The sequence below is a fragment of the Oncorhynchus mykiss genome, chromosome 5, assembly GCF_013265735.2.
Source record: "Oncorhynchus mykiss isolate Arlee chromosome 5, USDA_OmykA_1.1, whole genome shotgun sequence".
Lineage (NCBI taxonomy): Eukaryota > Metazoa > Chordata > Actinopteri > Salmoniformes > Salmonidae > Oncorhynchus > Oncorhynchus mykiss.
This window is the reverse complement of record NC_048569.1, coordinates 26,644,915-26,660,718: the sequence shown is the minus strand read 5'-3', so window position 1 is coordinate 26,660,718 and position 15,804 is coordinate 26,644,915. Positions and strand designations below refer to the sequence as shown.

At 42.9% G+C, this 15,804-nt stretch overlaps 1 protein-coding gene across 3 annotated transcripts in view; it reads left to right on the top strand.

Annotated features, from left to right (window-relative positions):
* The window catches only part of LOC110523516 (cytospin-A), a 40,426-nt gene that overhangs the window by 9,096 nt on the left and 15,526 nt on the right, over positions 1-15,804 (top strand). For all 3 annotated transcript variants that reach the window (XM_036977153.1, XM_036977151.1, XM_036977152.1), the window contains 4 exons: positions 55-262; positions 1,993-2,066; positions 2,324-2,493; positions 2,568-2,853. In XM_036977153.1, coding sequence (XP_036833048.1) covers positions 55-262; positions 1,993-2,066; positions 2,324-2,493; positions 2,568-2,853 — 738 coding nt within the window. The remainder of the gene's footprint in view (positions 1-54; positions 263-1,992; positions 2,067-2,323; positions 2,494-2,567; positions 2,854-15,804) is intronic.

Sequence of the window (15,804 nt, the reverse complement as noted above, 5' to 3'; positions counted from 1 at the left end):
CTGTAATGACATGTGTGCTTATGCATACACCTATGTATCCCATTCTCCCGTCAGCTGGAGGAGAACTTCCGTGCGTTTCGTGATGAGGTGCAGAAGCAGCTAGCAGAGCAGAAGCGGGCCCTGGCCCATCAGTGTTCTGAGCTGGAGGAGAGGGACACTGAGGTCTCAGACATTAAGGAGACCATCTTTGAGCTGGAGGACGAGGTGGAGCAACACCGAGCCGTAAAACTCCACGACAACCTCGTGATCACAGACCTGGAGAGTGAGTGGTGGATGGACACTAGATTGCATCCCAAATTGCACCCTATCCTATAGGGCGTTCACTCACTGCAGTACAATGTAGAGAAAAACGGGGTAATTCAAGAGGGTGCTACGAAATTAAATGTCAAAATGTATTTTTTTCCCTATGTCTTAGATTGTTCTCTACAATATTATAACCTTAATATACAGTGTTGCTGTGACTGTTGTTAGTTCGGACAGCCGCTCTTGGTCTTGTGTCCTTCATATGTGGTGATGTGAGGTAGTACCATTTGGAGGTGTTTTCGCTGGTTGGACCAATCAAAATCAACTTGATGCCTTTGTCGTTTTCACCTCCAGATCCTTGGCTTTCATTGCTTATAACCGCAATCAATCTATGTGAGAGGGGCTGTTTCTATGGCGATTTTAAAGGGAAAGACTACAGAAAAAAAACAGGAACAGATTGTCTTCGCAGAGGGCGGATATTGAAATTCAGTCTTGGTTTTGTAAATAAATATATATTTAGTCCATATTTAGTTTTGTATTCAGCGGATTCCATGTTTTCACTCAAACTCAAGCTTGTCAGTTGACATTTTGAAGTTATCGCTGTTCTGCCGTGGAGCAGCGCCCACTTTATGATCATGCCTGTGAAGACTTTCCATTCACTCAGAGTATTCTCAGAGTAAATCGCTGGTAACCTTTGAACCATATACACATGCATTTGGAAAGTATTCAGACTCTTTCCCTTTTTCTACATTTTGTTACATGTTACAGCCTTATTCTAAAATAGATAAAATTCATTATTTTCCTCATCAATCTACACACAATACCCTATAATGACAAAGCAAAAGCAGGTTTTAGACATTTTTGCAAATGTTTTAAAAACCACCTTATTTACGTAAGTATTCAAACCATTTGCTATGAGACTCGAAATTGAGCTCCGGTGCATCCTGTTTCCATTGATCACCTTAGATGTTTCTTCAACTTGGTTGGAGTCCACCTGTGGTAAATTCAATTGATTGGTAATGATTTGGAAAGGCACACACATGTCTATATAAGGTCCCACAGTTGACAGTGCATGTCAGAGCAAAAACCAAGCCATGAGATCGAAGCATTTGTCCATAGAGCTCCGAGACAGGATTGTGTCAAGGCCCAAATCAGTGGACGGGGACCAAAAAATGTCTGCATCATTTAAGGTCCCTAAGAACACCATGTCATTCTTAAATGGAAGAAGTTTGATTGAGGAGGGCGGGGACTAATACATTTTTGTATAATGCTGTAACGTAACAAAATCTCAAGTGGTCTGAATACTTTCCAAATGCACTGTACTGTACGGTAGAGAAATTAGGTTTGGATTTTCTATTGAATAGACGTATTAGAATAAACCTTGAATGAATGCATTATTTTTATTAATTAATAATTGTGTGAACACCCTATATCCTATTCCCTTCCTAGTGCACTACTTTTGATCAAGGCCCATGGGTTTCTGGTCAAATGTAGTTAACTTTTTAGGGAATAGAGTGCCTTTTTAGGAGACACACATCAGTGTTAAATGTGCAAAAGGGACTATGGGGAATAATATGCTCATCCAGAGAGTTCACCAACGATGCTGGACCAATACTGAATCATATACCAGTGATAAAGCTGCTGTGACCACCAGGTGGCAATGTGGGACCATTACTACACAGCCTAGTCAGACCGTTTATCCCGTCTCAATTCATTCATTTAATTATTCATACTCTCTTTTTCTTTTAGGCTCCGTCAAAAAACTGCAGGACCAAAAACATGACATGGAGCGTGAGATCAAGATGCTGCATCGAAAGCTACGGGTCAGTTTGGGGAGCTAGAGGAATACGGAGTCCTGTGCCTCAGCTGTATCTCAGCTTGTATTGAACATCCGGTGAAGACATTTCACTCAGTCATAATGAGAAGTGGTCTGCTGGTCCGTAGCATTAAGCCCATGGGTGCATCCCACATGACACCCTATTCCATATCATGCTCTGGATGAGAACGTCTGCCTCATGATGTAAATGTAATGCACTACTTTTGACCGTGGTCCATGTGCGGTTCATATCTCCCCTTGTAGGAGGAGTCTATGGAGTGGCGTCAGTTCCAGGCCGACCTGCAGACGGCGGTGGTCATCGCTAACGACATCAAGTCAGAGGCTCAGGAAGAGATTGGGGATCTGCGGCGCCGCCTTCTGGACACACAGGAGAAGAATGAGAAGATGAGCAAAGAGCTGGAGGAGATCAAGAAGTATGTGGTCTTTGTGTGTGTGCCAATCTCTCCCTGTGTCAAATATATTGGTGATCTGTTATCTGTCTCTATAGGCAGGATGAGGAGAGGGGCAGGGTGTATAACTACATGAATGCGGTTGAGAGGGACCTAGCTGCCCTGAGGCAGGGCATGGGTCTCAGCCGACGCTCCTCTACCTCCTCTGAGCCCTCTCCCACCGTCAAGACCCTTATCAAGAGCTTTGACAACGCCTCCACTGCAGGCCTTGTCCCAACCTCCCCCACAGCAGCCGTGCCAGCAGTTACCACAACGATTGCCCGTACACCCCTCAGCCCCAGCCCTCTGAAAACCCCACCCGCTGCTGCTATCTCTCCCATACAGGTAAGAAACACACAATGGCAGACTAGTAGTTTGTAAGCACTCTGAATCAGGCCACCGGGCAGCACAGGCCCCTTCTGAAGCTATGAGTCTATGTCTCTAACCCTATTCTGATTGGTTCAGCAGATGTCAGGCGCCGCTATCGGTCCTTTAATGTGGTTTCCCTGCCTTAGCCCTGTCTTTCTAGAACTACTATGAGAATTCCAATTCAGACCCCTGCAAGACCTGACGGGACTTCCCACGGGTCTCTACCCAAACAGTCAGGATGTCTTCAAGTTAACTTGGAATTCATGCTCTGAGTAGGTGACACGTGACCACCTCGATGTGACAAAATACAATTTTTGTGTCAAGTTGGGTTGGAAGGAGGGTGAAGAAGTTATGGGTTAAGGTTTATGATTTGGCCACTCGTCTGGCCAGACTTGAGATGCGCTGTTTACAACCTTTGTTTAGAACAGGCCCAGAGACTTTCTAACCATCACAAGACCAGGGAATAAAGGCTTTCAGAACTGCTACATGTTTGAGTTAAGCTCATGTGTTGATTGCCAATACCAGCTTTGTTTACCCTGCTCGTGGCATAGCCAGATGTTTTCCCTAAGGCCCTGAGTGTCAAGTCCAGTCTAAGTCAGACCTTATGGGGGAGAGAGCATGTGAAAGCTCTGGATTTTGTTGGCATAGATATATCTGTCTCTACAGAAATAGAGCCATGTGTCTTCATGTTGGGGTAAGTTTAATGCCACGTTCACGGGCTAGGAAATGTCTGAAATTTCCGACTTACTGACTGGTTGAACGTGGCTCATGCATAACTACAACCAGTTAGCAAGATGAAAATGTTAGTTTCCTAGTTCTGACTAGCAAGTAAACAGTGCATTAGTGTAAATCACCATACACAATTGGTTCACACAGGGAGCCTATTCACTTAATCACTTAGAGTCCAGTGAAATGTAAAATGGTCATTCATTTGGAGCACTGGGTTTTGTCTGTATGGCACACAACCCGTCTCTTCAGTGAATTGGTTGATCGCTGCCTGTAGTGTTTTGGTTCAAGCTGTAGGAAGAAAACCTCTTCCGTGAAACAAAGCTCTGGTTGATGGTCATGAAACGTAAATGTATTCTGCAGTTGTATTTTTAGAGCGGTCGATATAGCAGGCTTTTTTTTGAGATGCCCGTCCTTCACTCACTGAGTAGCCTCACTCACGTTTTATTGAAGATCAAATATTAATCCTGCAGTTTATAGGGAGATGGCTTTATTTTACCCCCAGGCAGGCCCATGGCCTCTATCAGGTCTGCAGTGAAGGATAATAAATAAGCCCATTTTTCCTCTGACACACTTTTGCATTTATTACCATTTTACACTCTTCCCTGGAGTGCTTTACAACATGAGGATACTTTGCATATGTCCCTAATGTATAATCTAAAACTACACATTTGCGGAATTAGACTAATGCCCCTCAGAATAGTATTGAAATGTTAGAAGGGATGAATGTTGGATGGATTGAAGATGAAAAAAGTTCAAGTAGAGGTCTGGCTTTGTCTATTTTTGTCATATTTCCTCATTGGTTTGATTATCTGGGCAGTGAGTCGGAGAGGACAAAGCAGCACTGTGTTTCGTGTTCCTAGAGGAGTCAGGCTTAAGTCCCCCTGGAACTATGTGACTCATAAGTCCTCCTTCACTATAACACAAGTCATCCTAGCCTGGACCCAAATCTGATTGTGAAGCCAACCATGTTTGGCATGACAGTGTGTAGAGTTGCACATTTTGGGGAATATTCAGAGTTGGAAACTTTCTGTGGGAATTAGCGGAAATATATATGCAAATTGATATTAAAACCCTTTAAACGTAGATGTTTTTTGCATTGGTTATGTTTACCATATCATACCTTTAACCTTATCATAAGTAGACATAATTGCAAATTATTAAATCCTTCCAATAGAACATTTTTAAAACAATTTAGTTACAAATTGAACTTTAATGAAATGAGTTGACTCTTCACACGGGGTGATTTCACTGAACAACAAAAGAAAGGGGATATTAAATGATCCCCTATGATCCATCACATCTCCCAAAAATGTTTTCAACATACATCTGTAAAATGATAGTCTACAAACTAAAGCTTTGATTGTATTCCTCTCATGTCTTCTCCCTGGACCTCCTCAATGTCCACCTCCTGAACAGAGTCTGAGGCCTTATCTTCACTGTCACTTTCCAACCTTGTTGAGGATGGCTCAAAAAGCCTCAAATTTGCCCAGATGGCCACCAATCTTGTGCTAGTCAGTCTGTTGCGTGCTTTGGTGTGTGTGTTCTCAAACAAGGACCAGTTGCGCTCTGAGGCGTCTGATGTTGTTGGGATTTGGAGGATGTTGGAGGCAACAGGGGAAAGAGCCCCGTAACCACAAAGTCCTTCCACCAGGTGGCTGATGAGATATGTTGGCACGACTGCCATTTTGCATCTCCATCCCAAAGCCCTTGCTTGGAAGTGTACTTCGCAGGCTGCCAAGAACCTTGCCCTCATCCAGGCCAAGGTGGCGAGACACGGTAGTGATGACACCATAGGCCTTGTTGATCTCTGCACCAGATAGGATGCTCTTTCCAGCATACTTGGGGTCCAACATGTACGCTGCGGCGTGTATGGGCTTCAGGCAGAAGTCTTCACGCTTTTTGATGTATTTCAGATCTGCAGTTTCCTCTGCTTGGAGCAACAGTGAAGTGGGAAGGGCAGATTTCTTCTCTTACATATGCAAGCAGAATCTGAACAACAGACAGGATGGCATTGTCTCTCTCAATCCATGCAATGGCTACTGCTATAGGTTTTTTGGAGTTTAAGGCTGCTTACCACTCTCTCCCAAAATACATCATCCAGGAGGGTCCTCTTGATGGGAGGATCCTCTGATGGGGCTGTCCATATCGGTAGACTGTGATATGGCCTTTTCTTGGAGAGACTCTTTCCCCGCCAGGAGAGTGTCAAACATGATGACAACACCACCCCAACGGGTGTTGCTGGGCAGCTTCAATGTGGTGCTCTTATTCTCACTTTGCTTGGTGAGGTAGATTGCTGATATAACTTGATGACCCTTCACATGCCTAACCATTTTCTTGGCTCTCTTGTAGAGTGTATCCATTGTTTTCAGTGCCATGATGTCCTTGAGGAGCAGATTCAATGTATGAGCAGCACAGCCAATGGGTGGGATGTGAGGGTAGGACTCCTCCACTTTAGACCAAGCAGCCTTCATGTTCGCAGCATTGTCTGTCACCAGTGCAAATGCCTTCTGTGGTCCAAGGTCATTGATGACTGCCATCAGCTCATCTGCAATGTAGAGACCGGTGTGTCTGTTGTCCCTTGTGTCTGTGCTCTTGTAGAATACTGGTTGAGGGGTGAAGTAGTTAATTATTCCTTGCTCACGAACATTCAACCACCCATCAGAGATGATTGCAATAGTCTGCTTTCTCTATGATTTGCTTGACCTTCACTTGAACTCTGTTGAACTCTGCATCCAGCAAATTAGTAAACAAAGCATGTCTGGTTGGAGGGGTGTATGCTTGGCGAAGAACATACAGAAATCTCTACCAATACACATTGCATGTGAGCATCAGAGGTGAACCAGTTGCATACGCAGATCGAGCAAGACATTCATCAGCATTTCTCTGACTACGTTCCTCTATTGAGTCAAGAAAAACTTCTGATTCCAGGAGGACCATGAGCTGTTGCTATCGATAAGGTGTCTGATTCATCATTTTCACATCTGACAAAAGTCCCTCTACTTCTATTTGAGGTTGCTTGTTGTGAGCGCTGAGAGAACGTTATGCACTTGGTCAGATGATTCTGCATCTTTGTTGCATTCTTCACATATGATTTGGAACATTATTTGTAAATGTACACATATTTTCCTTCTACATTACCCGTAGTGGAATGTCTCCACACATCAGATAGTGCCAGTGGCATTTTCCTGTAAAGATTTTTTTAAATACAAAAATACAAATCCATGTACAGATAAAGAGTTAAGCAGTTAGATTAAACAATTCCTTTTGTATGATAAATGTTTTTAAATGAAACAGGTGAATTAACACTCCTCAGCAGGCTGACGTTAAAACCCACATGGTAGCAAAAACGAATTAGCAGAAATGGTTAACAAGTTAGAAATTATTTTAACACACTTTGCTGTAAGCTACTATTTACTAGTTAAGAAAAAATAATGTATGTCATATTTAATATATTCATCCCACCCAGTATTTTAATCAAAATTTACCAGAAAGCATGTAGTCCTTGGCTCAGATAGTATAGCAGTGTGGGCTCAATAGCATCTCATTAGTGTGCAAGATCTTGAGAATCAGCTGTACATGTGATGGAAGAATGCACTGTGCATGCAGAGGTTTCAATTCCATTGAATTGGGGATAGTTTAACCAAAATATGCCACAGGACCTAGAATTGCCTTGTGTCCCACAAAAAAGGTTCACTGTTATAAGCTAACTTTTTTGAAAGAATATTAAGCAAAATTTTCAATTTCCTGAGTTTAACTTCCCATGGACCCTTTGCAACCCTAACAGTGAGTGATAAGGAGTTCGCATGATAGCACAAACAGACAGGCTGGCACTCAGGCTAGAGTTATCCCTCAGTGGCTCAATCTCAGCATAATGATAGTACACTTCACCTTAATTAACACATCATAAAGTTTATTAGTAAGTTCATTACTTTATGTAGGGTAAAGCCCTGCACAGGAATGCATTTTTAAACCGAACCCTACCTATGCCCTCGACGTTCAGGCCCTACCCAGGCCCAATTTGCTTCTGGCAAATGTAATCCCGGCCCTGCCAGAATTGCAAAATAACTTCCTCCATTAGCTGCTCCTCTGTCTGTCGCTCGCTCCCAACACGCAGCTCACTCTGCTCATGGAGACTTTCTCCCTTTCCTCCTTCAGGTTGCTAAGAGAGTGATAGCAAAGGACTTGAAAATGATTCATAATGTGTTAAGTTATGCATAATTATATATGACAAAACATTTTTGGGAAGTTTGAAAACATGACAATTCCCACTTCATGACTCTAGACATTTGGGATACTGTTCTGCTAGGGTCCACAACAATGAAGGCTCTCAACACCTCCTCATGCTTGTACCCAGTCCTCCCCATCAGGCTACAGGTTACAAAAGGTGTTCCCACGCCATATGTTCCTCACTTCGCCCTCCTGTCTCCTCCTCCTCCCTCCATGTCCACCCGATCGATATACACGAGCGGTGGCCTTAATCAACTGTTCCTCATCTTGAGGTAAATCTGCACTGTATACACATTTCAACATCAACGCCTTCAGAAGGTGATATCCCAGCAATGTGAACAAGGTAACCCCTGCTACCACTAACACCCATGATGCATACTTCAAGATACCCCTCATTTGCTCCATAGTCCAGTTCCATGCTGTTACTATAGCATCCTTCAGTTGCTGACCCTACAGTGACTGCCTTGAGAATAGCAATTGCATTGAATCGGTCTCCTGCTCCTGATCTCCTATTGCCCTTGTGGTTCACTGATAGATCTAGGACTGAATCTTTCAGATACTCCCTACCTGTCTCCCAACTCCTACCTGACTTTCTAGCCACTGACATCCTATGTTCTGCTACAGTCGGTATCTGTGGAGAATACTTCCCTGTGCTCAGGTTAGATACACATCTCTCATCTTGAGGCCGATCTACACCCCACCCCTTTGTGAACACGCTCGTTACAGTGTAAACTTTGGGTCCCAACAGTTGGTAAGCAGCAATCGTCTGGGAGATAAATGTTTGCTGGTGGTTAGGAATGGGGGAGAGTATCCAACCTTACAAAACTCTGTCACATGTTTCTTAATCACAGGAGATGTGATCCTATTATTACAGCAAACTTCCCTTCTGGTGAGGTGGCTTTCTGTATACGGGGATCTGTAGCTAGTCCTTCTGGTGAGGTGGCTTCCTGTATACAGGGATCTGTAGCTAGTCCTTCTGGTGAGGTGGCTTCTTGTATACGGGGATCTGTAGCTAGTCCTTCTGGTGAGGTGGCTTCCTGTATACGGGGATCTGTAGCTAGTCCTTCTGGTGAGGTGGCTTCCTGTATACGGGGATCTGTAGCTAGTCCTTCTGGTGAGGTGCTTGTGCTATCCCCTGTATTACTATACAGAGGCGTGGTATTGTTCCCCAGAGACTCATATTACCCACTTCCTTAATCTATGAGCCACTCAAATCTCCGGCCCAGTCATATTCAATTCCACTTTCCCAATTCCCTGTAATGTTAACGCCTTGGTTTTTGGGACTGCATAGAACGCACTGATATCGGTCCTGCCAGAATCTGCAACGAACACCCTTATGGAAACATTCTGTCTCAGACACAGGCCGCCTATGTACTTTGCCTCCGGCCACAAATACATTTGCACATTGATCATTCCATCTAACCCATAACATGTTAATCACTACTGCTTGTCCTCTTATAGTTATAAAAATATTAAAATGTGCTCAAGTAAATTAGTCAGTTTCCAACAATCCTCGTCTGGAACAATGATCACTCACATGTTCCACACCACCTAGAAAACATATTGACTTGAACAGGGAAGAGAGAATACATGTTCAATAATTTCACACCACCCTTGATGAGAATCTTGAGCTAGGTCTTCACTGGGCTCCAATGAAAATGAGTTTCCGGTTGGTTATCCCACTCACTTTTACCCAGCCTCCTTCATCCTCGGGTGTCAAAGCAAGACTCAGACTACGAGTAATTAATTGGGCTGTATAATCCAGAAAGCCGTATGTATTGATGCACTTTAACATGAGGATTCTGATAGTAGGGGCGTTGTTTTACCTTGCTATCTTTATTTGTTGTTGTTTATTTCCTTTCACGGTATAACAACAGTGCAATTTAATTTAATTTGGCATTAAACAACTTGACAGACAGGAATAAACAGTGCATTCGGAATGCACCCAGACCCCCCGCCCCGCCAGAGACAGCAACGGAATGTGTAACGCACCGCACACACAACAAAGATAGAAAAGGAAACAAACGTTTCACTTTTCACCCTCCCCATAACAGCTATTACAACAAAAGGACAAACTAAACGAACAAAAAAGGCCGTACCCCTACCAGTTGTCTATCAGGCCATTACAGATTGTTTTCTCTTTCTATCCTTGAGAGAATGTCCCCAGATGTCAGAAAAGTTATCGGGTTTTCCATTCATTTTAGACCATTTCTTATGAGGGAAGGTCCTTCTCCCTCCAGTGTCTCAGTATGACTCTTTTGGATGTGGTTAGAGCAACTTTTAGCCAGTTTAAACATGAGCTTCTCAGTCCATCAATATCCTTAGTGATATTCAGTAATAGCAAAGCAGGATTTGCAGGTATTGTGGTACCCAGAATATGCTCAGTCTGTTCCATTATTCTACCAAAAGGTATGTAAAAGCTTGGACAGTCACAGAACATACGGATCATGTCACCTGTACTTGACTGACATCTTCAGCATAGACTGGATTCTATCAAACCTGTTCAGCCTCAGAGGAGTCCAATAAATCCTATTGAACACTTTAAATTGAATCAGTTTGGACCGGGCATCTCTAATAGGGAGGAGCATCTGTTGTTTCTTTTTTATGTTATTTCACCTTTATTTAACCAGGTAGGCTAGTTGAGAACAAGTTCTCATTTACAACTGCGATCTGGCCAAGATAAAGCAAAGCAGTTCGACACATACAACAACACAGAGTTACACATGGAGTAAAACAAACATACAGTCAATAATACAGTAGAAAAATAAGTCTATATACAATGTGAGCAAATGAGGTGAGATAAGGGAGGTATGGCAATAAATAGGCCATGGTGGCAAGGTAAATACAATATAGCAAGTAAAACACTGGAATGGTAGATTTGCAATGGGAGAATGTGCAAAGTAGAAATAAATATAATGAGGTGCAAAAATAAATAAATAAATAAATCAAATAAATACAGTAGGGAAAGAGGTAGTTGTTTGGGCTAAATTATTGGTGGGCTATGTACAGGTGCAGTAATCTGTGAGCTGCTCTGACAGCTGGTGCTTAAAGCTAGTGAGGGAGAAAAGTGTTTCCAGTTTCAGAGATTGTTGTAGTTCGTTCCAGTCATTGGCAGCAGAGAACTGGAAGGAGAGGCGGCCAAAGAAAGAATTGGTTTTGGGGGTGACCAGAGAGATATACCTGCTGGAGCGCGTGCTACAGGTGGGTGATGCTATGGTGACCAGCGAGCTGAGATAAGGGGGGACTTTACCTAGCAGGGTCTTGTAGATGACATGGAGCCAGTGGGTTTGGCGACGAGTATGAAGCGAGGGCCAGCCAACAAGAGTGTACAGGTCGCAATGGTGGGTAGTATATGGGGCTTTGGTGACAAAACGGATGGCACTGTCATAGACTGCATCCAATTTCTTGATTAGGGTATTGGAGGCTATTTTGTAAAAGTCGAGAATTGGTAGGATGGTCAGTTTTACAAGGGTATGTTTCGCAGCATGGGTGAAGAATGCTTTGTTGTGAAATAGGAAGCTAATTCTAGATTTAACTTTGGATTGGAGATGTTTGATGTGGGTCTGGAAGGAGAGTTTACAGTCTAACCAGACACCTAGGTATTTGTAGTTGTCCACATATTCTAAGTCAGAGCCGTCCAGAGTAGTGATGTTGGGCAGCTGCAGGCAGCGATCGGTTGAAGAGCATGCATTTAGTTTTACTTGTATTTAAGAGCAATTGGAGGCCACTGAAGGAGAGTTGTATGGCATTGAAGCTTGCCTGGAGGGTTGTTATCACAGTGTCCAAAGAAGAGCCAGAAGTATACAGAATGGTGTCGTCTGCGTAGAGGTGGATCAGAGACTCACCAGCAGCAAGAGCGACATCATTGATGTATACAGAGAAGAGAGTCGGTCCAAGAATTTAACCCTGTGGCACCCCCAGAGACTGCCAGAGGTCCGGACAGCAGACCCTCCGATTTGACACACTGAACTCTATCAGAGAAGCAGTTGGTGAACCAGGCGAGGCAATCATTTGAGAAACCAAGGCTGTCGAGTCTGCCGATGAGGATGTGGTGATTGACAGAGTCGAAAGCCTTGGCCAGATCAATGAATATGGCTGCACAGTAATGTTTCTTATCGATGGCGGTTAAGATATCGTTCAGGACCTTGAGCGTGGCTGAGGTGCACCCATAACCAGCTCTGAAACCAGATTGCATAGCAGAGAGGGTATGGTGAGATTCGAAATGGTCGGTAATCTGCTGGTTGAATTTGTTTCTTTAACTCTACAAACAATGACTGACAATATTAACTCCACTCTAAATTCTCATGAGGATCCCTCCTTGATTTCGTCAATTCTATGTAGCTATTTCAAGATCAAAATGGAATAGTGTCTCACGAGATTTAAAAACCCCCAAGGTTTTCTGAGTTTTCAAGGAGTTTTTGTCCGTGCCAACTTTAACTTGTTACTTTTTAGAATCCATTTTCCCTGTCATTTCGCATAGATTATCCAACCTCAAAATTGGTTCCACACCCGTCGCCATGTAAAATGATCTGGCTGTTACTGGTTCTATGGTCAGAGACATGGGTAGTAGTCATATAGCTTTCGATTCTGCCCCTGTTACCCTACTAATTGTAATACTTTTTCCTGTTGTAAATGTACCCTACTAATTGTAATACTTTTTCCTGTTGTAAATGTAGCCTATGTCAAGCACCCCTGCTATTCTCAAGAGTGTCTGTTGTTAATGCTGCGAACACATGCGTCGCAGCATTCCCTCCATAGGGAGCGGGTGCAGTAGGCTCCAGTACTACCGTACACTCATTCTTCCAATGACCGACGGTCCCACATCTAAAACAGGGTTCTATCGCCCTGCGTCTTAGCATAGGTTTGCTGCCCTTTCCTCCGTTTCTTTATCTTACCTTGACTGTTAAAACCACTGTTAGTGACTTTCACTGTGGCTTCATCAACCACATTCAAGGCTGCTTGGTGAGCGGAATTAGATTCCACTCTCAAAACCTCCTGCACTATTTCACCCCAGTGAAAATGTTTGTCCACTACCCCCGCAATAGCCATTTTGATAACAGGTTTCAAACCTGCCATCAAAGCAGACGAACACATTCTATCAATATACTCACGTACCCGGTCTTTTTGATACTGAGTATATCTACTAACTTTGGTTTTATCGGTTTAGCTTTTTGGTTGATAGCCTGCTGACATCAAAACGCTGATTTATTGCCCTTTAGATTTGTATTGTATGTGATTGTGCCAACTCACAATATCATCTCTGAATTCTTTATTAGATTGGTCTGCTGACGGAAAATTAAAAAAGTGATACTCACTTCCTGGATAGTAGTTAAGGTATAGGTGCCTAATAATTTGGTCACGGGACCTAATACTTTGTATTAGAACCAATACTGAAGCATCTGTCAATTTACTACTGGAGAATACAGGAGACCTAATGTCTTATACCAGTGTCATGCTTTAAATATCACTGTTGTTGACAACACAGGTTCCCCGACCCAATAGGGCATAAACCACCCTCTCTCCTTATTGCTACTATAAACACATCATGTTCAAACAACTTTCAAATATTATATTTTAGCTTTTCTACCCGTGGACTATTTCTCTACAACCTACCGTACTAGTACACAAGCATGCACATTTAACCACACACACACTACCACCTCACATCCACCGCGGCTGGGCTTTCACTCCCCCTTTATGGGTCTAGCAGGGAACCAACCCCACTCAGGATTTACCCCCTAGGATTTACCTTCTGCAGGGAACAGCTTGCTCGGCTTACTTTCCGGGACTTACCCTATGCTTATATGAAGCTAGCAGAAACCAACCCACTCAGGATTTACCCCCTAGGACTTACCCCCCGCAGGTACCAGCCTGCTCGGAATGACCCTATACCATAAATCTACGACCGGTCATAATACAATGGGACTATTGAATAAGCTCTGGTTTTCTAGGTCCATATCCTATTATTGGTTCAACCTACAACTCTCATCTCCCCAATATATGGGAATGACTGGTAACAGGTGTAGGAACTGTGCCTACCTTGTTTTTGGTGCTGGCTCCTGTTTCACTGATTCGGACTCTCTAGTTTGACTGTGAATCGTGGTGAATCCTGACGACAACGGTTTTGAACGAAGAAACTCAAATGGATGACTCGAAAAAAAGCTCAAACCAAGTTCATTCACCCACTGGGTCAAACAGCTGTAAAGACAAAGACTTGTTTACACAAGCACGTATATTTATACCCTTCTACTAGGAGTCAACTCCTTGCACATCTAGATAGCCAATGCATCTCTGCTGCTGGTCAGGAACGTAATTGGTTCCTTTTACTGGTGTAGTCATGGTCTAACCTCCTGCTAGAACCTTCTTAGGCATGTAAGTACTAGGACCCGGTTACTTGGTTACTCAGCCCTGCACATTAGAGGCTGCTGCCCTTTAGACATGGAATCACTGGCCACTTCAATAATGGAACACTGGTCACTTTAATAATGGAACACTAGTCACTTTAATAATGGAACACTAGTCACTTTAATAATGGAACACTAGTCACTTTAATGTTTACTTAGTGCTTTATTCATCTCATATATATATATGCTGTATTCTATTCTACTGTATTTTAGTCAATGCCACTCCGACATTGCTCGTCCTAATATTTATGTTTCTTAATTCCATTCTTTTACTTTTAGATTTGTGTGTATTGTTGTGAATTGTTAGGTACTACTGCACGGAATTAGGAACACAAGCATTTCGCTACACCCACAGTAACATCTGCTAAAAATGTGTACCGGTATGTGACCAATAACTTGATTTGAAGTGTGTGTGTGATAGGAATATTCCTTCTCACTCCTCCCTAATCCATGTCTGTCCTACCTTATCAGTGACTGAAACCAGACTGTTGCCTTTTGCCTTCCTCTATAGGATCCATGAGATTTAACTATAACCTGTCTTACAGAATGTAAACTCCCTGCCTCCCACCCTTGTCTCCCTCAGTAACTTTCCATGTACCGTGTTCTTATCCACCCTCCTTTGACCCCAACATATATTAATGTAAAGTAATCAATACATTCTAGTATGGTAACATAAATAAGTATATTTCAATCTAGAAAAAAACAACTGTTGACCTAGAGTTGTCTGTTCTTTCGACCAAGCGATTGGTTTAAATTTTAAAAAGTGTATTTTTCCATATATAGACGCACCATATATTTGAATAAAATCAACTATATGTAGGCTACTGAGCTTGTCTGATGCTTTAAGCACTGTAATTTAAAAATGAAGACAAACAAATTACTAAAAAGGGAGCCAGAGATCAATAAAGCCTAACCAGAAGGAAAAAAACTGGTCCGTTTTAGTCCACCCATCTGATTCACAGGCGTGAATCAGATGGGTGTCTTGTGTGTCATAATTTTAAAAATATATATTTGCCACTGCTCGACTACAAAAATCTTGGTCGACCAACAGCCTATCGACCAAACAATCGACCAGTCGACTAAATGGGGTCAGCCCTAATCCATAGCAACAGCTCCACTGGGGCTGCTCTGCTCATTGATGAGATATGTTATGAGCATGAGAAAATGGCTCCGATTCAAAATGTTAGTGATAACTGAGCCCTACCTTTACCCAACTTCTTAATGAAAAAACAGGCCCTACCCAGTCCTAACCTGATGTATAATGTCGGGTAGCTCTAATATAGGGTGTCCACCCTCTCTGCCCAGAGTGGTTGAAATCGCACTGTGGTGATGAAATTTCACTTCCTTATGTTATAAAATACATTTTACCAAGACAAATATGATTCTTCATGTTCTGAATCGTTCAGTGGGGTCTTTCTCTAACATATCATTAACATTATATCTATAATATAGCATACCACTGCTGGCTTGTTTCTGAAGCTAAGCAGGGTTGGTCCTGGTCAGTCCCTGGATGGGAGACCAGATGCTGCTGGAAGTGGTGTTGGAGGGCCAGTAGGAGGCACTCTTT